Source organism: Dendronephthya gigantea, unplaced genomic scaffold (genome assembly GCF_004324835.1).
Source record: "Dendronephthya gigantea isolate DGI-Jeju-01 unplaced genomic scaffold, DenGig_1.0 000043F, whole genome shotgun sequence".
NCBI classification, from domain to species: Eukaryota; Metazoa; Cnidaria; class Anthozoa; order Malacalcyonacea; family Nephtheidae; genus Dendronephthya; species Dendronephthya gigantea.
The window spans coordinates 1,631,297-1,657,728 of NW_021163053.1; the positions used below are offsets into that span (position 1 = coordinate 1,631,297).

At 36.5% G+C, this 26,432-nt stretch overlaps 1 protein-coding gene across 4 annotated transcripts; it reads right to left on the minus strand.

Annotated features, from left to right (window-relative positions):
* Positions 1–97: 97 nt before the first annotated feature.
* On the minus strand, positions 98–25,407 carry LOC114527071 (low-density lipoprotein receptor-related protein 4-like). 4 transcript variants are annotated; one of them, XM_028548659.1, is made up of 21 exons: positions 25,153–25,407; positions 23,331–23,381; positions 12,996–13,092; positions 8,587–8,703; positions 8,243–8,368; positions 7,847–7,960; positions 7,351–7,521; positions 6,924–7,067; positions 6,513–6,755; positions 6,327–6,380; positions 6,135–6,173; positions 5,613–5,720; positions 5,096–5,242; positions 4,345–4,729; positions 3,589–3,995; positions 3,260–3,391; positions 3,016–3,129; positions 2,460–2,880; positions 1,851–2,248; positions 1,553–1,693; positions 98–1,170 (listed from the first exon to the last, which is right to left on the minus strand). In XM_028548659.1, the coding sequence occupies exons 3-21, from the start codon at positions 13,078–13,080 to the stop codon at positions 1,109–1,111; spliced, it is 3,408 nt and encodes a 1,135-aa protein (XP_028404460.1). In that variant the 5' UTR covers positions 13,081–13,092; positions 23,331–23,381; positions 25,153–25,407; the 3' UTR covers positions 98–1,108. The 4 variants fall into 4 exon arrangements, with proteins under 4 accessions (XP_028404460.1, XP_028404461.1, XP_028404462.1 ...); XM_028548660.1 differs by lacking the exon at positions 25,153–25,407 and having other exon boundaries at positions 23,331–23,439; XM_028548661.1 differs by lacking the exons at positions 23,331–23,381; positions 25,153–25,407 and adding an exon at positions 13,165–13,233.
* Positions 25,408–26,432: the final 1,025 nt, after the last annotated feature.

A 26,432-nucleotide genomic window follows, 5' to 3' on the forward strand; every position in this document is an offset into this window, starting at 1 on the left:
AATGGCAAAAATGTGCTATCATATGCAGAATTAATTTATAATCCAGAATGAATACAGAATACATTAATAACCCAGAATGAATACAGAATGCGTTCTGTTGAATACCGGATTTTTTTAAATATCATACTGAATATAATTCCAATTTTAATGTTGCGCCTTACTAACTCTGCGACTGTCTTCATATATTCAATTATTTTTACAATCATTTACTTCATGCATGCTGGCGTTTCCCAGTGAGCTTCAAATATTCTGGAGTAAGAACGTACGTCCAGAGAGGGAACAAAAAATGCGCAAACTGACTTTATCGTCAATGGACTTTAGATCTCTTTCAGCAGTGCTCGGAAAAGTATAGCTGGATAGTATAGCTAAGGCTGTACTACCAAGGAGCTTTATTTAATCCGCGTGTTTATCACAAAATAAGACGCCATCTTGGTTCCCTTATCAGTGAAATATTTGAGGTTCTTAGGGCCTAATTCCATGCACGGGCGCTTTTTCTCGACGATTTTCGGCGAACATTTCGCCTGTTTCTTTTGGATTTCGACCACTTGAATAAATTAATTCGGCTTCATTGCTCACAATTCAAAAGAAGCAGGCGAAATATTTCGAATTTCGCTTGAAAATTTCGCCCGTGGAATTAGGGCTTTATAAGCCCATTTCACACCAGCCCAGAGCCCAGGGAAAATGAGCGAGTTCTGCCCCTCTGTTGGGACTCCCAGGCTTTTTCCTATCAGTATTCTCTAACTATATTCCTATAGTTTCTCCTCGCCCCCCCTCCCACATTCGCTAACCTGTTTTACTCCTGATATACGTGGAACTCACTGGTGGCCAATCTTTATCGCATATATGTCGCCTAAGATTTAACTTGAGTTTTTATATTTCAGTAACTTTTAACTCATAGGAGATTGTCAGCTATATGTCTCACATATATGAATATCATCATCCGCTAAGTCTACAAAAATACTCTTGTGGAGTTTTTTTGGATACATTTTTACTCCATTTTAACTCTAGAGACACGCCGGGGTAACGGCCACAGGATGTGATATATTATATACACATGTTGTCCCTTTCGTTCTGAATAAATTCCCTCTTCGATTCAGATCCACGAGATTTACTCTATGCCAACGTCGAAAAGAGAATTCGTCCTGAGATTTTCTTGCCTTTCAACACGATCTGAAGAGAGAAAATGATCTATCTATACCTTGGCCTCTCTCCTCCGCAGAGGCTTCGAATGTAAATGCGCTAGCTAGATTTTTAAAGATGACCGCTGCTGCTGAAATTAGAAACGCGGGCAACAGCAGCGGTCATCTTTAAAAATCTAGCTAGCGCATTTGCATTCGAAGCCTCTGCGGAGGGGAGAGCTTGTTAACGGTCAGCGTAAGACATGCATGAATTATTTGTATTGGCCGGTTGAATAGAGCAATGTAGATTCTTTGCGAGACGTGAAAGAAACTTACAATGAAATGAAGACGGTTAGTATTCAGTTGGAGCTGTTTTAATTATTACTGCATTTGAAAGTATAAAGGTGAACGTACAAAGATATAATAATACTTACACAAAGATTCGCAAGTTTTCTTATCGGATTTGAGTTGCATTGTCGAAGGACATCTGCAACTTCTTCTGAATCCTGAGAGAGGGCTGATCAAGCAGATATGACTGCAGCCACCATTATATGTGGCACACGGATTATTCATTGCTACAAAATAATAGAAAAGTAAATATTGCTGGTTTGCAATTCTCGCCATCCTATAGTTGACTATTCAAAAATGTGTCGAAAAATAATTGGTGTGAATGTTTTCCATGAAAAAAAGTAATAGAAAAATCAAATGTCTGTAGACAATAGATTCACTCACCAGGCTGACGAGACTTATCAAACACAACCAGCTCCATGGGACGTGCTATGGGTTTGATGACGATAGAATCCCTTCTCTGAAACATGTTTACTCTAAGGATACCTTGTGTATGCCAGTCAGACCAGTAAATAAACTGTTGATAAAACGTGAGGGCGAATGGATGATGTATCAGCTCTCTTCTCAAGAAAGGTATTCGTTGCCCGCCATTCACATGCATTTTTTCAATCTTATCGTAATACGAATCAGCCCAGTATAGAATATCCCTTGAGTAATCAATTGTCACTGCATTTGGTTGCTTGATACCAGTCTCCACGACTTTACGACGTGTGTCTGGATCACCATCCATTGAGATTTTCTCAAGACACGGCCTTGTTCCCCAGTCTGTCCAGAACAAATACCTAAGGATTAGGTGGAAAAATCAGTCAAACTGCTTAACCGTAAGCAAAACCCACGAGCAAACCATGGCAGTAACCCGTGCAAGGGAGCCTCCGTTTTCCTAGAAAAACGTTTTCAGAAAAGTCGGTTTTTAAAACAAACTGCATGCCCGTCTCTCTTGCCTTTGGTCTGATCTATATCTATTTTAAAACATTATTTACTAATATAACCTACCCTGATTTGGGATGTAAAGCAATGGATCGCGGTTTGTCACTTTTTCTCCTCATAGAAGCAATAGTATAACGATAGGTTCCGTCAGTATCAATAACTTCAATTTTCTTAAGATAGCGATCAATCCAGTAAATCTTATTGGTAACCCAGTCGAACGCCAATCCTTGCGGCGTGAACACATATCTATTCGTGACTGTTTTCGTCCAAAGTACGTCACCATTTGCTTTTAGAGCAGTTTTCATAATAGCATTTTTTCTACTGTCTGCCCAGTATATTATACCATTCTTAACATCAACGTCAAGTCCTATAACTGAGTTAGCTTGTGCAATTACTTTGAAGTCGGAACATCGCTTTTCCCCCTGCAGTATGCACGAGGCAACATGGCGCTTTCTATCACCAAACACAAGACGAGGAACTTCAGCCACTGTTAAAGATGAATGAAAGAAAGTTCAAGACCTCTTTCTGGTCGAATCCTGCACCAATATGTTCGCATTTGGCATTGTGTTTGGTCTGTTAATACTCATTTTGATGCATTTAAAATATACACGAGTATACTTACAACAATATTCTTCATCAGTACCATCATCGCAGTCCACTTTGCCGTCACATCTCTTCGATGCAACAATACATCTGCCATCGCAACGAAACTGTTTGAGTGAACAGGAGGCAGCAACTAATCATATTAAATTAAGTATAGTAACATGTTAAGAATACATATTTCCAATTTTCCATGACCTATTATTAAGATGTTCAAGACTTCATACAAACATCTCACTAAACAAACTCTGATGAAAGTGCCTTACTTCTGTTCGAACACGTGCTTCCATCAGGACCTAATCGCATATCTCCTGGACAGGCACATGAATGATCGGACCAACTTGATAACAGACAGAGATGACTGCAACCTCCATTGTTGTTTGAGCAATTCGTGTGCACTTTATTCAAGAAAGACATAATGAAAATTCTCATTTGTGTATAAACTTTATTTGTGTATATAAACTTCATGGCGTTGTAACATCGAAATCACGAAATGGGACTCGATGCCAAGCTTGACATGCAATATTGCTTCTGTTTTAAATATTTCGGATGAGATAAAGGACTGATTGCTAAACCATTGCTGGATTCAACATACCTGCTTTATGTTTTTCTCCATCAATTAAAGCAATTGCGAGAGGATAACTAGAGTAACTCCGGGATTGTATTTGATTTTTATTCCATGATTCTTTTTCAATCCTTTCTATTCTACCATTATCCCAGTTTGTCCAGTAAACGTATTGCGAGCTTACAGCAATGGAAAATGGTGAACCGACGTTTTGTTCAGTCACTACTCTTCTCACTGTCCCATACAAATTACATCGTTCTATTTTGCCCAACTTTGCATCAGCCCACCACAGGCTTCCTTTCTGGTAGTCGATTGCTAATGCATTTGGCCATTCTATATTTTTATCAATTATTACTGATCTTGTTTCTGCTTTACCATCCATGCTAATTCGTGATATCCTTGCTTGACCACCCCATTCTGTCCAATAAAGATACCCCCTGAAATAACAAATACACTTATAGCGTAACCAAATGATGAGGACGATTTTGCGGTATAGATCTTTGTCAGTTGAAGTTGACTACAGTCGCTCACAAAGAAGACTAAGAATTTGAGCATGGTGCGTTTGTAGTAGTCACCCTTTGGAATATATAACGTCACGTGAAACCCATGGATACGATCACACACTACTTTGTCTAAAACTGGTTTTCCACTAGCGATATTTTTCGCGCGAAGCCTAAGAACTTATAAGATCATAGCCTCCTGGTTCACTCCTGGTGTGAGGATATTAATTCTTAGTATAGCATAATTAACTAGATTTTGCTATTATTAATATAAAGGCATTCTTACCCGGCAGGGTTAACTACAATAGCACGTGGGTTGTGCAGATCTCTTGAGATAAAAATCTTTCTATTTTGTCCACGCATACCAGCAACTTCGATAGTCGACGCTAAACTGTCTGTCCAATATAACTTCCTTGTTACCCAGTCGACAGCAATTCCTTCGACTCTACCGAGATTGGAGGATATGACTGCTTGAGAGAGATAGCCATTGATACTTCCTCGCCTGATTTGTTTCCGCCTTACGTCACTCCAGAAGATTTCCTGTGATTGCATGTCAACATCAACAGCTACTGCTGCATGCAGTCTCGTGAATATGTTTTCTGAGGAGCGCAAATCCTCTGAAAACTTCATGATTTTCGAACCTGCAGTGACGACCAGCGAAACGGCTTGAACTACAAATTGGATGGAAGTAATATTAACTAAATAATTTTTTTATCAATATTAGGTTGCTGCTGATTCATGGTTATAGTTAAGAATAAAAATCAGAAACGGTCAGTTAAAGACATGAAGTTTTGTTTTACAGGTTATGGTAAAGGAATACGATTGCTATCACTGGGTTAGAGTCTCACATGCAAGAATGCTTGCGTTGCATTCAGTTGTTATATAGAGGTCAGCTAAGGTAAAGGGTGTTTTTTTGGGGGAGGGGGTTTCACCCCAAGCACACCCGCGCATGTATGTCTGCAGTCTATTCTTATCACGACCAATCATTTAATTCATGTAAAAACAAAAATAAATAATATAAACTTTTGTATAATTACCACAGCCGAGTTCATCGCTTCCGTCTGAGCAATCCCTTTCTTTATCGCATACCCAGTGATTTACTATACAACGTCGTGACGTCTGACATGTGAAATATCCTTCATTACAACCCTGAGACTGTGACTGTGCGGGTCTCGTCGGTCCACCTAAGATCATATGCAGTTAAAACTAAGAACTTGTTGAACATTGTGAATGGTTTAAACTCATGCAGTGTGTAACTGCCATCAATGTGAGCGAGATAAGCATGCTGAAGACGGTGCTACACTATGCAACTCTCCTTGCAACTTGCAAACTCTACTCGCATCTAAAGTTATCAAACACGAACATTTCTTGCTAACGTTTTCTTAGCATTTCGAAGACTCTTTAGTAATTAACATCCCTCAAAATTATAATTGCAAGTTGCAAGGAAAGTTGCATAGCATAACAGCGCCTTAACAAAAACCGCGTTTAAGAATAGTGGTAAAATTATCAGAGTGAGGAATAGTAGATAACATAAGAAAAATGATCATTTCTTACAATTTTGTTCGTCAGATTCATCATTACAATCATAATCTCCGTCACATCTCCAAGCTAGGAACGTACACTGCTTACCAGTTGCACATGGAATTTGATTGCTTGGACACGCTATTAATATGTGAATATATTGATGTGAGCAAAAAATTTAGTCGAATCGACTCTTTTGTTTAATTAATGAATATATTATATACTAATAATGACGATGTTGTTTCAAGAATTCGTTTGAGTGGGAAGACCCTTAGTGGACACTTTTTGCCACCGCTTTTAAAGAGGAAGGAGCACTGGGGGGCATTAGGTAGCATGTTGCCATACAGGATGTATAAAAAAAACTGCAACCACTTAATATTCATGTATGTTCGCTTTTATTCAATAACAAAGATTGTAGGTCCCTGTCCCTGAGAATTATTAGAATTGCAGTTTTTTATACACTCTGTATTGCCCCCCCTTCCTGCAACATGCTTCCATCAATGACGACTGTCTGGAATTCTATTTTACTTGACTATAGTTTGAAAAAAGACTTACGTGTAGGTGCGAGACCACGCACGGGTTCCTGTGTTGTGGCTGAGGTATAAAAATGCTTGAAAATCAGTTTTTTAATTACGTGCATATAGTCTTATATAGTATATAGTCAAGTGTATGGCACCATGATATAGTGGCTATCGATGCCATTGACTGACGAACACTCAACTGGTCTATTTTTACAATGATACCTACTTGCAGGTAGTTCTGTGGTGCTGGTGCTCGTGGTTGTGGTTGTGGTTGTAACTTCTAAAAGAAAGAAAATTTATATAATAGAGACAAATTGTGTATTTTATACACAGAAAATAAAAAATGTAACCATTATTTTTAGGGGGTTCACGTCGCCCGAAAACCTTAGTATCTGCATGAAATCTGTATTACCTGAACAATCTTGTTCGTCTGTTCGATCTGTACAGTCTGCTATTTTATCACACAGCCATACTTTTCTGATACATTGCCTCACGACCAGACACTCAAACTGATCTGGACCACAATAAGATGTTGTTGGCGCAACTGTTGTCGGTCGTCGTGTAGTTTCTTCTTCTGTCGTTGTCAATGTTGTAGTCGGAATTGTAGTTGTTTCTTGTGTTGTAGTTGGAGGCTTTGATGATGTTGCACTGTCACCTATATTAAATAAATAAAGAAATATTAGCTAGAAATTGCCACTTGAAAAATTGTACCATGATCAATGAAACACAAACTTCAGCTTTTAATTTTCATAGTAGATTTCATCCACATTAGAGACCTGAAACTTGGATCACTACACATTTCTCTTACAAAAGGACTTCTTACCACAAAATTGTTCATCAGTTCTGTCATTACAGTCATTAAATTGATCACATTTCCACGATCCTGGAATACACTTGTTATCACAATGAAACTCATTGCCTGGGCAACGAGCTGCAACGGTAGTTGGCTGTCCAGTGGTACTAGAGCCTGCAACATAAAAACAATCGTATAGTTGTTTGATTTTATCCAAAAAATCTCTGCAAAATATAGTTAATATATTTTCGGCGCTTCGTTATAATACGATTCTCTTCTACGATTCTTGAACCCAGCCTTCACCAAATAAAAGCCACCACCGTATAAAACAGCTGTCTGACAACACAGTTCTCACGAGAAGGCTGATAAAATATCCTTAATTGTCTCGAAATCGCAGAAACAAAAAAAGGAGTTTTGCAATAATAAGGCTCCCATATCATTATTGTTGTTGCCATACCACAATCATTTTCATCCGTCCCATCCTCACAATCTGTAGTTCCGTCACATTTCCAATTACTTGGTATACAGCTAAGTTTAACGCGACATTCAAATTCACTGGACAAACATGTTGATTCAGTGGTATAGACGGTTGTGGCTGCGGCTGTTGCTGAATAAGAACTTGAGCCATCTAACAATAAAATATTTGGTTATATATAATATACAAGCATGATTGATGGGCATCTCGCATTAATCTTTGACTCTCATCTTTTTTTTTACTTTAAGACTAAACGGGACGGTGGAAAGTGTTTAATCATTGAAATTGACTAAAAATGGCCTCTGCAATAAGAGTGAGTGTATAATCTGTGCTAGCGGTTCGCTCTTTGCTATATTCTGGTGCGAAATGCGTTGCCAGGAAGTTAATGAGCGTTGAGTGTGTATAGGTACGATATAGAGTAACCAGTGGGGACTAGAAATAGTTCATTAATATGGCAAGGACTTTGCCATGCACATACCACAATTGCGTTCATCTGAACCATCTCCACAATCATCAAATTTGTCACAAATCCAAGACGTCGCCAGACATTTGCCATTATCACATTTAAATTCGCAATTTGGTTTGTTGGGACCTAAAATAAAGAAACAAGGTCACAATTCCAATTGGTCACGAGGTCCAATTCCGTTAGATTTTGTATCCTTCTAAACTGAGTACGATTCACTCAGACACACCAGGCCCACAGGCATGCAAAGGTGGCCATAACTGCAACTGATGAATGCATGGAAAGCTACTATACATAAGTACGTATAAATAAAGTTGTTAAAACTCTTGTTTAATCGGTTCTTAGTTGATGATAAATCCAGCGGCTCTTAATTAGCTGAATCGGTTAAATATTTGGAGTTACAAAACTTACATATTTCTCTACGTTCGTCAGAATTATCACCACAGTCATCATGTCCATCACAAGACCAGGACGTTAAGATACATTTTCCGTTGGAACACCTGAATAACGACGATGAACCACAGCCAGCTTGAGAACCTAAACAAATCATATTAAAAATAACAAATCATATCATATTAAAAATATCAAATCAAATCATGCTCTGATCAGTGATAATCACACACATGCATAGGCTCTATATTAGATTATTATAATTTAAAAAATGCTGCACGCCAATCCGTCTCACCACTCTCATTAAAAAAAACAGCGAGTTTAATTATTAAATATAATCTATTGGTCCTCGAATCTTTTCTTACCACAAGCATTTTCATCCGAAGCGTCAGGGCAGTCGTTTGCTGCATCACATTTCCAGGAATTTGGTATACAAAAACTGTTATCACGACAGGCGAATTGGTCGCTTCGACAAATTTTACCTGAACGAAGCAAAATTAAACAAACGTAATAAACATAATCGTCAAGGAATCATTTCAAGAAATGATCACCTTCCTAAGCTAATTAAAAGACTCCCACTTTGCATGGGCATTCTCAGGGAAATGAGCAGTTAAACATTTTAGGAATTTAAAGCCATATGCATTTACACTGAACTTTTAAACCAATTTTGGAACTGCAAGCCCAATACATTTACACACAAGTTGAAAATTCTTAGTAAAGCTAGAGCAGGGATAAAATTTTCATCTGCACTCATGCATGCAAGAGCCGAGTAAGGTTAGAATTAATTGGTACAGATTATACCATTTAACCCTGCCGTATACCTGAAATATGCTGAAATGCAAAATATGGCCAAAGACTATCGTGCATTTGAGATCTGTAGGAGTATGAAGAACAGGTATATCTTTCATGCAAATGTCAGTTTATCAAAGCTAAATAACCTTTGCACAAAGTATAATGGAATGGCATTACATTGCGTGACTGCACGGAGAGTTTATGAAGACTGAAGATTTTAATCTTCATAAAGAATACTTAAAGTAAGGGGAAATGTGAAGTATCCAAAATCATCAACTGTCAATTATTTCTTTCAATCTTGTTAGATTACATGGGGTCACCATATAATCTCTGTATGCAAACCGAACACATTAGGCTGGGGGGGGGAGGGAAATTCCTGCAGAATCAATATCCTTCCTTTAGGTTTATCATTCATAGGCAGTAAACTTGCTTTTCGGAAACTTAATTAGAAGACGAAAATATTATAATTTGGTATTGCTTAAATTCTCCCTCACCACCATCATAAAGGTAGCTAAATGTCCGCGTCACGGTTAAAAATAGTCTTTATCTCATAGGGGTAGGGTTTTTCCGAGGATGCTGAACAAAGTGACTGTTCTTTTTAATGATGGCGTAGGGGGCATGCTGCACTCTTCGCAGAAACGTTTCACCTAATCACCTTCGAAAGAGATGTGTGTTTGAAAGTGTTCCATCTGTCAAATCTGGCAGTTGAAAACATTTTAAAGTGAGAAAAAACGTAAACTCTGTCGTAAGTAACAGGTAATTATAGGTTCGGCAAAATTTCTGGAGAGGTTGATAATCCTATATGTGGTTAGACTTCTCGAGAGCCTTTAAGTCCCTTGTCGAAAAATATCCTTTTCAGATGAGAGGACACGAGAGGCTGTTATAAATCAGTACAATTTCTACATTTTGTTTATTCTCATATAAATCACTCTAAAACTCTTTAGGGATTCTATATATACCTCGATCTGTGAAAGAGTTTTCCGGCTTTGGAAGGAAACTGAGCATGCTGATCGTCCCTCTTACTCGAGAAAGAATTCTAATAATTCCAGTAATTTTAAATCAATCAATGAAACTCAAAGAATATTTGCTTGTTTTCGACGGACTATAAATAACTGTAAAAAGTGCCGTGCAGGACCCCTATTCTAAGGAATTTTTAATACTGCACACATATCAAGTATCAAGTACCAAAGTTGAAACATTGAGGTTTGGATTCGCGATGTAGCCTCGTGTAGTTCGTAGTTGAAATCGCCAACACAGATATACCGTTTTATATACATGTCACAACACAAATATAGGTTTATATTTTAATAAAATTTAGTAGAGACGAAGGGGGGGGGGGTGATATTTCAACATACTGTAGCTCCTCCCCCGGCCACGTTGCTTCATATCTTCGTGATTTCTATATGTTCTCTAGATAATCGTTCTTACAGGGTTTGAAGATGATATCTTTCAAATTTCACTACTGCACACATTCACATTTAATACCGCACACTAACGCCACACTTTTCTATCAATACTGCACAAGGTGTGCAAAACTGCACGTTAAAATTGGCGCTGATGCCGCGGCTTATTAAAACAATCAATTCTACACTTAAAACTGTCAATTATTCACATTATTACACTCTCTGTTATTACTGTTAACAAAATCCACGAACGCATTATCGGATTGCCAGTTACCAACGACAATACGAGGGCCACATGCACAAACCGCAACTCGCATCATTTCCTATATCCCTATCCTTGTTCATGCATAATCGTCGAAAAATAAAGGGTCAGGGTAAAATAAGGAAGATTGGTGACCGAACGCTGATAAGAGAAAAAAACACGAATGAGAAGGGGAATGTTTAAGCTTTGCGACTGAACAAGAGCACTCCCGAAAGATGTTCGTGACAATCATATTATTTGCTAATCTCGCGCTTATCTGACTTGATTTGAATTAAACATTACGATATATTATAATCCAGGTACATGCCGTCAAAAATTGTCAGATAATTTCTCAGAAATTTAGAAAATTTGAAGAATGAATATTGAAATAGAACCAGGAACAGATGGTTCTTTGTCTTATTCTACGGAAAATTAATATAATATAGGAGGAGAGGAGTGATGTCTGTTTTTCTCGCACCATCCGTGATCTAATCTCTTGGGAATAAACTTTTTCGCATAAGATATAATTTCCACAACATGTGGTTTCCATTCGAAGAGTTTAAAAAGTATCAATTACGCTCGAGTTTTGTCCTTAGATGAAACTATAATTACTCTACCACCCACGCAAGATCACGTTCTGTGCCCCTATTTCATTTGCGTCAACCATTCAAGGTATAACTAATGATTGATTTTGATTTCAATGTCTGTTAAACAAATAGAATTTCAGGCAGAAACAGATATTTTGGTCGGTATGACTATATTTAGGTCCAAATTTGCATTATTCAAACTTTAATTTGGCATGGTGCTGATAACAATTTAAATGTCTTTGATCTGTTATAATAGGTAGGTTGTCCATAAACATTTATTGGTACGAGTTATTAAAACGGAAACTCTTGAAAGAAACCTTTATTCATTACTAAGAAGCTGCTTATATAATTATTTTCATAAACATTAGCTAAGGCTTGAGGTTATCAGGTCGAAGCATGGATTAGGTTGCAAAACGGCGAAGATTATCTAACATGGTAGAATGTTTTTTGGAGAAAATGATTCGCGTTTGTCGCAAGATTGGCGATTTTTAGGGTCCTCGAACCTCGGTCGTTGATGGTGCATTAAATGATGGGTCAATAATACGCAATATCGATGGAGCTAGTGAGTGAGACCCTGCGTTTAAAGCGGATATAGCAATGAAAATTATTTTTGTCTCCTTACAAAGAATGTTGCCATTTCTTTCAAAGTCATTTTACAGAATTTTTTACTTTGCAACTAAACTATTTGCTATGCATCCGCCGCCATCTTGTTTTGTAGTGAATCAAATCACGTGACGTCACAACTACTGAAGCCTTGAGGGCTTCGATTTTCAATACGTTTTTATTTTAATACCTCAGCTTAAAATAGTTCGAAACTTTCCCTATACTAATTTGAGAATATGAAGTTGAAAAAAACGCTAGATATAAAGCATAATATGCATTTCCAAGATGGCGGATATTGGAAGTTCTTGTTGCGAAATATTATGAAATGTTTTTCTAAATACCCATGACGTTCTTTTGAAATGAGAGAAATATACTTTTATTACCATAACCCAATGAATGCAAGGAAACAGTATGAATCAATGGTATACGAATGTCAATGAGTTGCGACATATGAGCTATTAACAGTTCTTATTGATTAGGCACTAAAATACCCGGCAATCTATAAAGCTAAACTGTGTATGATCATATAGTGTTCGTCTTCGCAGAAGGATAAATTTCGTCTGGGACTACGCATCGATATTTACAAAAAGGCTGTATACATAAAAAGACGAATCCGACTTTCCGATCATTTCCGATCATTCCCTTCGCTTTGCAACATTCAGTTTGGCTATATGGCGCATGGACAATTTAACAAATAGCTATATACGGGTATTACAATCGAAAATTGTTTGCGAAGCCGAATTGACGTGTCCTTTGAAAGACATAAAACAAAATTTAGCGTTATTATAACAACTATATTAAGATTGTGTTTTCCTTGAATCCCTTCTCATCTTATTCAGTCACTTATGCTGGAAATGTACCGCCATTTACATAATCAGGAATTATGTTCTTTAAGCCCTAAGGATAGGCTTATCCATGCCGAAACAAACAATAAGACAATAATAATGTAATAATTCATTCGCATGATATTAAAACAATCCTGCTGTAGACGTGTACTCCAGTACTGATGCACATGTAAGCACCACGACGATTGAGTGGCATGCTTCAATTAAACAAATCACTACAACCCTTTGTACCACACCATAATGTCAAAATAGAATGATGTCGCTAAGCATGCTGCAGAAAAATAATGTAAATAACCATATTACCTTGACCTTGTGTTGATCTTGTGTTGAGAAGCAGGAAAATTGTTCCCAAAACAGCGACGAAGAAAACTGAATCATTCATTTTCATTCAGAAAGATAGCTGAAATGACGTAAATGAAATGAAATTAGAGAACAAGGAAACAAGAATGCAAATCAACGTGAACATTTTCACCTGCATACTTTAGAAATCAATGACGCAGTCGGATTTCTCTGACGACTCCGTGAAAGAAATCAGAGGTGCAGAACCCCGCGGGGGAAAAATGTCAATATCGAACGTCTAACAATTATTGCATCTTTATATATACTCCGATTATATCAAATATTACGATTCAGTTACGGACGTAATACTCTAGATTGTTCCATATCATACGTGCTTCACCTCACCAATCACTCGCGACAATCACCTATATCCTTTGACTCCTATTTTAAGTGGCAGTTCCCTATAAGTGGCGAATAGTAAATGCCTGCGAATACTTTTCATTTTTTGCGTGCTTTCGAACGGCAATTTTCTTAGGCTCCCAAGCATTTGGCGTTATTCCATAGTGTAAGTAGCTTAATTAAATATACTAAAAAACTCTTAGCAAAACCTCAACATTCCTAAAAATATGCTTCACGCTTTTGAGTTTTGAATATAACCTGATATTAGTTGACAAGTCAGTATATGGGCTATATTGATGTCACGGGGTCAGATTATGTGTATGCACTCACATATATGCTTAGAAAATGGTTGCCTTTACAATTAGAAAAACCCTTATTGTATGCTTATTTGATCTCAAATAGATAGTTTCGTTAAGATATTTTTGTTCTTTCTCAAGAAAAGTGTAGCAGTAGGAATTAGCCAAAGAGTCACCATGCACTTTTCCGTTCTCTCCTCGCTCGTATGATAACTGTAAAAAACGCTGATGAAATTTGCTATTTGCTTCTATATATTTTACTCAGTATTTAATTATACAGTCCAGACGATTTCGAAGTTTGTTGATTGAAGAAATCAACAGAATATACAATGCATTTGTCGCATGAGTAAACGATTTCTAAGTTATCCACTCGCGGCTGCTGCCCAGGCGGCCGAATGTAAATTCTCACTTCAGCACAAGTCAAGAACCCACGCATGCATATACACCTCACTTTAGTTACACCTGACATACAGCAAGGCTGGTTTACATTATCGAGTTTTATTTCATCAAAGCGTGCAACCCACTAATTAACCTCTTCCTGAAGTAGAAGTCTTATTGACCAAGGCAAAGAATCAAATATTCATTGAGTAGTTTAGCTATAACCGTAGCTACATTGAAAATGCAACTATTATAATAAAATAGCATATTCCCACCACCCCACCCCTTCTCTTTTGAGAAAAGTCATATTTCATCAGCCCAAAGAGTGAATGTCCTCTAGCTATTTAACTGCTGATGCTGTTAAATACTGATAAAGTGCATAAAAAAGCACTTGTGCAGCGCACAATCATTGGAATTCGCTATTACAAGGAGATGACAGAAAAAACTGCAAGAAAAGCACAGTAAACCCCCGTGATTTATGTCTTCTTTGACTCTACATACACGATTCTCAGCAGCAGACCTATATATATCAACTGATCTATATTTACGTCTTCCCACTACATTGACAACAGTAACAAATTAGCGAATGATAGAGCATGCAAGGCATGCATTTTTTAACAAGAATATAAATATTTTCTAACCTCGATAGGGCATAATAGGTTACATCCGATCACCCCTTTCACGCTCAGAGCTCAAGGTTTACAGTTTAACGTGAAATCCATACAAGCCAAAATATATAAGCCTGATTTTAACAATGCTGCATGCGTTTTTGTTAAAGAGGTAAAAAAAAATTGTAAAAAACTATATTAGAATAATTTACAAAGTGTGAAAGTGCTTAAAGTATTGTGAAAGACTATATCATAGGATAATTACTGCATGTATTTCTAACTATGGGCATAAATAAGACAGGATATGTACTTTTAATGATGAAATAATGACTTTTAAAGACGTGTTTTTAAAGAATTATTTCTATTTTTGAAGAACTTGCCAGACGAAAACAAGTGCTCGTAAGCATTCGACCAAAGCGTGAGAAAATATAAAATATGAACTAGTTCTAAATGAGTTTATCATTTTTGCCAAATGCACTTATGCAGACAATAACATCATTTCTTGCTTTAAAATCAATAAAATGACAACTCCAAAACTGACGGTCTGCTCAGTGTTCTTCATATAGGCATAGCTCCAACTGCATCTACTGATATTACTATAAACTATAATGTATCTCCATGTGTTTCGTGCTCATGAAATTTAAGAAAGTATAAGATGACAAAATATTAATAACCTTGTCACTCTTCATTTGAACAATTTAAACCTTAAGCTTCAGGCTATAATTATATACAGGCCAGACGATCTCACTCGTCAATTAGGCAAAGTTGTCGGTTTGTAGATAAGGTCATTGGCTTTCCTTGAACTGCATGCATGTTTGTCTTATCCGAGGTCTTATCTATCTTCTAACAATGTTTTCACACGCAAATGCATTCTTTCAAGTGAATCATGTGCGTGTGATGAGAACTAAACCTCCCTAATATTAAATTGTCAATTTGATCGCGTGCAATGCACTCCAATTGCTTGAAATATAAACAATATTGATCATGAGAAATCAATCTATAATTGTCATGAGGTCAATTTTTAATTCGTGCATGCAATATATATTTCGTCTGCTTATGGAGTTACGGAAATACTGACGGCTCCTTACTATATATAGGAGCATTGAGACACACCCAAACACACCCTCGAATGATTGGCGAACAAAATTGCGCTGATATAAACCCGGTATTGCGAACACAGGACATTCGGATCCTCACAAACGTAGACGCGCGGATATCAAAAGTTCGCGACACGTGCTTGTATGCATGTAGCGTGTTGGATAAGATACAATTGTACGAAGGCAATAACACTTGTAACACTTCCATGATCCAGAGCAAGGCTGCATAATTACGTAGTCCTTTCTGGATACACGAGCAACCGAAATTCTGTACGTTATACAGTTAACCCGAAAGTCCAAACAGAAAGCCCAAAACTTCATGTTTCGCAGTAGTTCTAAACGTGTGGAGACTGTGATCTGCAGTAATACCTAATTTACCCACTGCCCTAATGGAGGGGTATGTTTTAGTGACCTTGTGCTTACGTGCATGTGTATGCATGGTATTCGACCCATGCAACCGCACTGAAAAGTATAGAGATTACAAAAAGCCAACAAAGTGGGAGTTTATAATCGCATGCGGCATTATTAACCTCATAATTTCCCTTGACGAAAGACCTTTGTCTTCAAGTTAGTTCAAAAACACGTCAAGCCTGTGTTGTATGGAAGCGACTGATTGTCCGACAATTAAGAGTTCGGTATACCTACGCTGTGAATGCACTATTTAAACGTCTATTGCTAATATACAAGTTCCTCTCTGTTAATGAAATTGTTGTTAGATGTATTGTTTAGCTAACTCTTTCCGACAACAAATAATTTCATGAAAAGTCGTGTCACTCAGCACAACAACACCTCGCCAATTACTCAGGCTGTGAAATTGACATCAAAATAAGTCCTATGCCCCCGCACACTCCGTGGGACCTGCACGAAAAAGATAATATGTTGTCGGAGATAACCACTTCAATAATCCAAACATGAAACAAAATCACCCATTGGGAACTTTCTTCTAGTCCCTTCTATAATTGTTTCGTAATTATAGAACAGCTACGGAGAATAGGGTTAATCAGTTATAGCCCCACAAATTGAAATACTTTCATACCCACTTTACTCATGTTTTCTACCACTGGTCAGGTAAAAAAAACCCTTTTATTCTAATTTACCGAGTTGGATTTTAAGCTTGATCAAGATTAGTTTAATAAAATGATTACAAGGTTTAATCTGACATGGACCGCACAGTTGAATGTGAACGATTCTACCCTCGCTATTACCAAGGTTTTAATGCGTTTTTTAACTATAAAGAACATGCATACATTTAGGTAATCTGATTTAGACGAGTGGGCACATTATTATATTATTCAATGATTAAAATGAATAGGTAAAATAGACGGTTATCTCATAATTCAATAATTTTGAATATTTCAATAATTTTAGACGTTTCAATGTTGCTTATAGCTGTCTAAAATTTATTGAGCCGGTTCATCTGTCGGCCATTTTTATGCTTATAATCTCTGGTCACCTTTTACAATCGTGCATGCTAGCTTCCAAAGCAGGGAATTGAATACAGTGACATACGAGCGTGCATGCATGCAAAACATGATATGCACACTTATCGTCAAAATTGGTAACTGTAGAGTGCTTGGTAATTTAATGATGTAATGTCGAATGTCAGGAGTATGCAACCAGTTTTGAAAGGGTGTGGAAAACATGTGCATCGTGCACGATTTGGAGAACGGAGAAAATCCTAACAGTGAAAAGTTCACAGTTTTGCAAGCTGCAAAAGTCTTCACAGTAGAATATTCATGAAGGCTGACATCTTGAGAGGAGCAGAAAGTTGTGTTTTAGTCATTTGACTTATTTCGACAGACGAAAGGCAATTCTGAACTGCGGCGTTTTAGGAGAAATCCGTCTCAAGCTTGGAAAAGTCGATATTAGCATTTTTTACACTGCACGTATCAGGAACAACTATAGGGTGTATCTGCATGAGGACACCCAACTTTAATGAAAACAAATCGTCAACTGCTTATGACGAGTTACCCTGTGGAATACAAGTGTTAAAAATTACGATCTCAGCATGAAAAGTGTGATCAATTGAAATGGCGATAGTAAACATGCTCATCATCTATGCATGTCGATTGTCAAAGGTAATGACTAATGTATGGATCTCCGCTCACGAAACGAGGGCAAGCTTGGTCAAATGTACATCAACTCTCACTTCGAGACACTTTATAACGATCAGACAAACAGCAAGATGGCGTCTAATTGGCACGATGCACTTATAAGCTTACCGCCGAAAATACACTAAGAGACAATAACAACTTGGAAATAACCAGTAGTACGCATCTAAAATTTAATCCGGCTTGACCCTTGTATGTTGTTCCTCACATTTCATGAACAAGCTTATCAAAAATGAGAAGATCTATATCTTTCACACATATATTGTATATACGCGCAAATTGCACAACTTAAAACAAGTGTATAAATCAATACAAGTTTGCTATGTAATAATTCCGTCTGACGTTTGACCATTTTGCAATAAAAAATCGAAATATCAGAAGTAATCACGTCTTTTTTTATCGTATACCGTCGTCTTGGGTTTCAAGATGTTTATCTTCAAGTTATGGTTTAACTGTATTGTGTAGCTACTCGTGTTGCAATTGTCGCATTTTATTTCAAATGAACCGAGGAAATGAACGTTTATAAACAATTTCCTTTGATTAAAATAAAATGAACGAGATGGACACGTATACGACGCAGAACTACGTGGGTATTTTTACTCAATTTTTATAGATATCCATGGCCATGCGGTGAATTTTACAATGACACTAAATCTCAACACGACATGCAACTGTACGAGATACATCAACACTGACAACAGACGTAGTTTCAGAAGGAAGTCTGAACATTTTTAAAGCATAGTTATATATATATATTTATATATATATATCATTGTGCAAATATCTAAACATCCTGCCTTGAGATTTTCACACTTTTTAAGCACATGAATGTATGTATGACATATATAACACTTTTAATGATAATGCGCTGTCGCATGATCGCAAAACAATAGTGATTTCGACTCATTTAGTGTCGCAAGCGCGTCAAACAGCAACCAACTCTTTATCTAGCTTAGAGATGAATTTAAATCTACTTCACCCACTTGAAGTTAAAAACTTGAATTCAGACATGCTGGTAGACGTAGAAATTCTCGTGTGGTTTAATAAACGACTAAAATAGTACTCAATTATTGGGCAATATGCGGCGAAAGTTAAAAATGATTTACGATGTTAGAATATATGGATCGTTTTTTATAATCATGCAATACATAATAGACATATAAAAAACAGAGTTAATAAAAACATAAATAAATAAATAAAACTGACAAGATACGTCTATGCATTTACAAGTTGTATCAATAATATGTTGTTTATTGCTCACAATATATGTGTCTGTAGTCTGTGCCAGCAAGATATAACAATGAAATCATAATCAGATAGTAAGGAGGCATCTCGAGTGTTAATCTCCTTAACGTTTACTTATTCCAATGTAAACATTTCCTTCCGTGTTATCTACGTGTTATCTAAAGATATTTCTGTAAATCTTGCACGACCCTGAACGCGGGAAACATTGCCGCAAGATGTTTCACGTTAGACTAATTGGAAGATGGTTGAAAAAACGATTTCTAATGGATTAGGCGAACACGAATGTTCGATAATGTGTTTATACAATTATAAACAACGATTTGAAATCATGATCAGGCGGAAAGTAAATATTATTAAGTCATTTAAAAGCCGGGGAAGACAATATGATACACAGATATGGCCGCCTGTTTCGTGGTAATCGATGCAAAGATAAGTTTGATTCGCTCCTCTAGGAATCGTTTAACACCTAGTGTTCACATATAAGTACATATAAGCGTGCTAACTAGAAATTGTGTACGCGTAAATTAGGAATTAACTATAGCTTGCACAATGCCATTAACGCACACGACATAGAAATGAATGGAGAAGCAATGACTTGCTATAAATGACTGCACATGACAGAGCGTGCGTAAGATATTGAGAGGGTAGATATATACTAATATAGTAATGCATACCGTGCAATTGCAACATTTATATATATAAAAAGCACTGATTGCGTATGGAAAATGTTTCCGCATCTTGCGACGAAATCTCGACAGAAAGACAGTGATGTGCATATTAATGTGCAGCACTAAGTTCTCACTATCAGTGAATATGGCTGATCATATTTTGCATGATTTATTACTTTCTTGACACGACAACAAAATATCAATATATCAGCTAGCTATTTAAAATTCATAAACCCAATTCATCTGAAATTATATATATATATCACTCTGTCTCTGTGTCTGTAAAATCGCGTTGCAAGTCAGTAAGTAAGATCATTTCACAGGAAAGTGAAACTTCTTTAAATCATGATCCACGAAAAAAAAATACAAAATTAAATATTGGAACAGAAGTTTTTTACAAACTTTTGAAAAATACACCATCAATTAGCTACAACATCGAGACAATAACCAATTATACACCGCATGACCAGTTATTCATGTTTAATACCGAGGACAATTTAGGAGAGCATAATTCGTAGTTAATACAAGGAAATGAGGCTTTACCTCACATGTTTTCATTTTTCAATTTCCTATTTGACTATTTCCCTATCTTTAAAGACACGTATTAACTAGTTCGTTTTGAAATCAATGTTATATAATTATAATCTGGGAACACACAGCTTCTCGTTAACACTGGTTTATGGTTAAGAGAATGTAGCTTATTTGAAGAACTGTTTTGATCCAAAGATTGGAACAATTGATATACTGTCAGGATCGATATACGTGCTCTCGACCTTATATAAATGTGATACTAATCCTATATGAAATTGAAAGTTTGCAACGAAATTTGTTTACAATATTCATAGATTTTGCAATTAAAATTGACTAAGATTATAGTTGTAAATGACGACAGTAAAAAATTCTGGTGGAGAGACAGCCTGAAAGCAAAAACAAACCATTTACCAAATCTATATTGACGTTATATATATGTACGCGAAACGGAGTAACCGTGCTCTCGACATGCTGTATACAGCCGGCTTAACTTACTCTGCGAGCGGACTAACCCCTAAATAATGTTTCAATATTGGAAAACAACACGCTTCATTATTTATATTATAGCTGATAGCAGACAGATTTTACCGTTTCATGATCGTTTTATACATACGAATCAGTTTCCCCACACAAAGCCTTCCCTAGCTCATGTACTATATAAGTTAGTTACATTACATGACATTATAAGATATAATCTATATAAAGTAGTGTACCGGTTTTTCGGAAATTATAGGATAACTCAGTAACATACCTTAAAGGTTAATCCACACTTACAGAACAGATGGTTGGCATCGGAAATAGACCAAAGTGAAAAGAAAGCAAATTTTATACGGCTTTGTTTCACATAATGTACTAATTTGGTCTTGGTTGTGGGTCTTGGCTCTATATGACGTGCGAGCCTGCCTCTGTACGCCTTATAAAGATACGTCCAAAAGCGACCATCTATTCAATTCTCAATGTTAAGATGAAAAGGAAGGCTCATCACAGTTATCCTGCCGTTAGCTACAGCACAAGATTTCGCGTTTTGATTGCATATGCTATATTACAAATATGCGACCAACATCTAGTTGCATCACCCCAACTCATGATAAAAACACAATATTAAAATGAGTGAAAGACATTATAGATTTCACTGAAAGCCCCTGATCCATGACATATATAAGCTGCCAATTATATTCTTTGTACAGGACACATCAAGATTCTTAAAAAAAAGTTGACGAGAAATTTAAGATGCTATTTGAATCTAAAAATGTCTTAATAAATCAGAACACAGGACTTGTCAAGTCAGTAATGAAGTGAGGAAATCTATGCTAACTAAAATGTTATTTCACATTTCACGTCATAAAAACATTCCATCTTAAAATGCAAGTCTTACAACTAGTGACAGATCCATTTATACCAGGACCTTTACAAAACACTTTTCACGGATAGTCACCTCTTTATAATAGACTAAAGACTGGATGTTTACGGTGTTTAATCCTTTTTTTGACACTTTTCTACCCAGCTCCTTGTTGGAAGAAGGCCAAGAATTTCTCTATCACGCGCGATAAAAAAGCGTGGCACTTTGAACACATTTGCATTGCTATTTATATGCTTCGAGGCGTGAAAGCCAATTTTATACAGGCCGAAAATAGTATAGGAAAGAAAGTGTATCAGTTATTCCTCAGTATAAAAATATTTTTTAAGGTATATGGCCGCAGTTTCAAGGTAAATGAAATATCATTTTTCAGCATTGCCTTTTTCAGGGAAAATTTGCGTCAGCAAATCGGATTAAAAAAGAGGTATTTAAGTATAAGATCAAAATATTAGCGAGAAATATCTAAAAATACAGTCACGAATCATAATTTGTTTGTGACTGGCCAGCGGGGTCAACAAGCGAACTTATATATTATTTTAATGAAATACTCTCCAGGGGTATTACTTCTTGGGGTCTTCTAAACAGACGAAACAGCTTCGTGTTGTATAAAAACACACCAATTTTGCATACCTTCGCTGCGTAAAATACCATTGAAACAATACACCTCACCAAGCATATAACCCCACCAAGTCGAAAATAATACACACATCATATAATTCATATTTAGCACACAGCATTTTCAGTTATCGCACATGATTGCGAAATGGGAGAAAATTGCCCTCCAACATGGACTTTTCAGCCTTTTGTACTGCGTTTTTACCATAACTAGTTTCTCAGCCTGCTGCGTTAATCGCTTGGTCTTTGAATTGATATAGTTTGACCGCTATACAGGCTTATAGATACCATCTACTTTTCTCCAACGCAAAGGCTGCCGCGCACAGAACTACTCAAGATAAACAAGAAAGATTTACAATGGTTGTTTCAAATGTTCTTATAGGGAAAATAATGAACTCCTGCCCGCATGAATGCAATCAGATTTTAATTCGTCCTAAGTCTAGACAGCATTGTGCAGTTGAGCGAAAATGCTTAAAGTTTGATGTCTTTCACTAGGTCAAGCCCCAAGCGTGCGCAAACTAATCTAAACATGTCACGAAAAATCTGCGCGTGGGAACTGAAGCAATGTCTATAAAGCAATTCTAAATGAGGGGTTAATGGACAGTATAGACACTTTTTCTTTCAAAGTTGTTGCATTTGACAGGAAAGCCAATAACACACTCAAATAATATCCGGGATACCTAAGAACCGAATTGTTTGAAGTTTAGACGAAATATCACAATACGATTCAGTAAAAACGTATAAGAAAATACTATATTGAAAAAGGTCAGATTTTTTTGTTTAATTGAACAAACTAGAAATTGGACAATAAAAATTTCACACTTCGCATCCCAAGGAAGTATCAATGAGTATGTTTGAAATCGGCCTCGCGATCCCAAATGACCATTTTATTAATGCGTTTATATATATACAATGTAGTTCGATTAAGACCATAGATATATACGCCATAATAGATTATTTCATATATGCTGACACATACGAACATGCCAAGAAAACACATTTAATAGATGGGACACACTAAACGTTATAAAAGACTATACAAAATATGTTGTACCTTTGTCGCGTATTCTTGCTTGCATGAAATCACTTTCTCCAGCAAGTCGCTCTAGAAAGCGTTGAAACAATGTCAATGAAGCTTCACAATAGATCCCTTCTGTTGACTGAATTTGCATGCTATTCAGGGTCAGACTAGCATGGGAGAAAGGAGGTCCCAGTGATGACAGCTTCTCACTCAACATCTACACTGTGTCAATTATGGATGGCGGATGAAATTTCATCCAAGAATATAAGATTATATATGACGTACACATGAACAGTTGCCTTCATAATGTTTTACAGACGTTTTTATAACAACATTTTTTTCTAAGCACTTCATGGTGATAATCAAACTCAAGCAGCGATTTGCTTACTTTGTCAATAAAAATAAACTCAGGTAAAACAGTTATGTTCAGGAATTCAAAACACATCAAATGATGGCCTCCCAAAAAATTGACAGAAATTCGTATGATAAGAATTTAGATAAGAATTTTAGAAGTTGCGAGATAATATAAGACAAAAACTGTTCTCTATAGCTTGATTGCCACCAACGTCGCTTTAGTAAACAGCTGTTGGTCCTCCTATACATTATCTTTCCGTCATTTCTTAAAAGTGAGACAAGTTATTCAGACACAGCATCAGTTTGCACATGCAGCTTCAGTTTGTTACTATTTACGGTAACTTGAAATAGCGATATAATCTCTCTGCCTACAATGAATGTAGATGCACTAAATGTACATTACCGCATGTACACTATATATATATTCATATATATTCATGTTCGTGAATTGTACAGACCTTATAAGATTGATGTCACTAATCACTATAGAGTTGTATGTCTTCAATAATTTTGTTAAAATCAGTCAGCAGCACGTTTTTGTACGGGCGTTCTTGTCTGTTTGCCATTTCATTGGACGAGAAAATCATTTTAAGTTGGCGGGAGAGAAAATATAGACCAATGGTTATTCAGATTATATTGATACCTACAACAATCACTATATAGAAAGTGATAAAACAGACATTTTATACATTTCTAGGAGCAATTAAACTTATCTTTTTAAATATATTTTCTTTAAAATGTTTCCTATACAGACAATATTCCATCTGCATTATATTGTCGACTCTAATTCATTGACGTTGTCGAAAATCTTGCACGCAAATTGACCTATATATATGTATGATCATGTCGCAAAAATATGACCAGAAAAAACTATTGAATTCTGGAAAGGGGCTAAATGTTTCATAATTAATATAAGGAAAAGACTTGGAGTCATTTTGAAATTACAAGCACATGGATTGTTTTTCCTGTGCTTCAGCACACGGACCGATATATTTAAGTGTTTAAAGCGTCTGTATATACGTTAACTCAACATACGTTATAATGCTCAACATTTAGCCTAGTTCTACTTGAGGGAGAGTCGTCAGGAAACTGAGACTTGATAATCAAAGGTTTCCTGCATGTACAACTTGAATCATAATATGTATATACTTGAAAAATATCAAGAAATATCCAGCCACGAGTCTCAATTAAGACTTCCTACTTTTCTCTTTCCATATAGTTTTATATTACCTGCGGCAATATATCATAAACATTAACTGATGCAATTTCATTTTCAGTATAAGCAAGCCGTATATCCACTGATATCCTCATTGCATGCACGAAATCTCATATTAACCTTGAGTACTTGACAAACGCAAACACAAATTTCAACTTGAAGTAGTAGGCGTACTAATGCTGATAATAATCTATAATATAATATAGATTACTAGTTCTTCATCGACAGTCTATGCAGACATTATTAAATGCGTATATCTCACTCAGTCCTGAGTAACCAACCAACCTTTATTCCACCAACGCTTGTGACCAAATGGCTTGCTCAATATTCTCACTTCTCGCCCTCCCGGTCAGCGCAAAATCTTTTCTTCCGATGTCACTTATGTCTGGCACGTGCAAGAGATTGGTTTATGTACCACGCCAACGGTAGTTACGGATAAAGAGGCCTTGAAAGGACTTTAGCGAGGAATTATATAAACAGGATTTTGTGATCAAAAGCCGTCATTATTGCTTTTGGCAAAATACAGGTGTTGTTTTCAAATCTATAGAATATGATATGCAGGGGCGGTAATGAAGGTGTACCGACTGACACAGACTGAACATTGAGATAAAGTGATAACGATCTCATAAAATTAACACCAGCACGTCAAAGGCAACAAAAATAGAATATTACGTACTGACGAGTTATGATACAAAAGTTGAAAACCTATTATTCGGGGAAAGGATACACATATTTTGCACGTTCGTTCAAAGTGAAAAAGAAAATACAGTCGAGATTGGGCGGTGTGGTCTGTCACTTGGCTTTCAAGTGCTTCATTACTGCATTCGTAGAAACAATATATGAAGAATTGCTGTATAGCAATGTTCAATAGTGTGAAGATTCAAACAAAGATTATCACAAACAAATTCGTTCAGGAAAACGTGGACATAATCTTGATCTGCCTCTGACATGTTAAAATAAATTAACATGGAAACGAGGCCGTTATATAAAGGAATGATTAATGAGGTCTAATAGTTGTCTGTTTGGTATGCACACCTTCTTAGGAAATCGGACACATTTTATACATTTGGTATTCGCAAAATTCTGCGTTGTCTCAATATGGAGACTTTGAAGAATGCATGTGATTCACCCTTGCGTGTCATTGTAATATATACGCCTAATTATCTTGATTGCACACTAGTCTGGCACTTGTTAACTAATCCTGCTAATTTTTACTCGGGCAAAAATCAACATTTGGGAAAATTTCATAGATTTATATATAAAACACAATAAAAAATACCGACTTCATCATACTAACTACATCGAAAAAGACAAATTGCATGGTTAGTCGATCGTCTATATAACCTAACCTAACCTAGAACAACATCTATATAACCTCGATCCACATGCTGATGGAGTAACCGAACTTGCATCTTGTTTGATTGCTGTATCTATCTCCATGGGTTCACATCTGATTTGCAAATACACAAAGCGTGCAACAAACACGCTTGTTTTAATGCCAATGCGGTAATACCACGCAAAGAGGTTCGGCCCTCAACTAAGCAATTAGTAAGTACTTGTGACGT

Coding starts and splice junctions, on each gene's coding strand:
- LOC114527071 (XM_028548659.1), bottom strand. CDS start 13,080: ATGAAAATGAATGATTCAGTTTTCTTCGTCGCTGTTTTGGGAACAATT. Junction 6,381..6,512: donor AGACGAACAAGATTGTTCAG/GTAATACAGATT, acceptor TCTTTCTTTTAG/AAGTTACAACCACAACCACA. Junction 2,249..2,459: donor GCTTTACATCCCAAATCAGG/GTAGGTTATATT, acceptor CCTAATCCTTAG/GTATTTGTTCTGGACAGACT.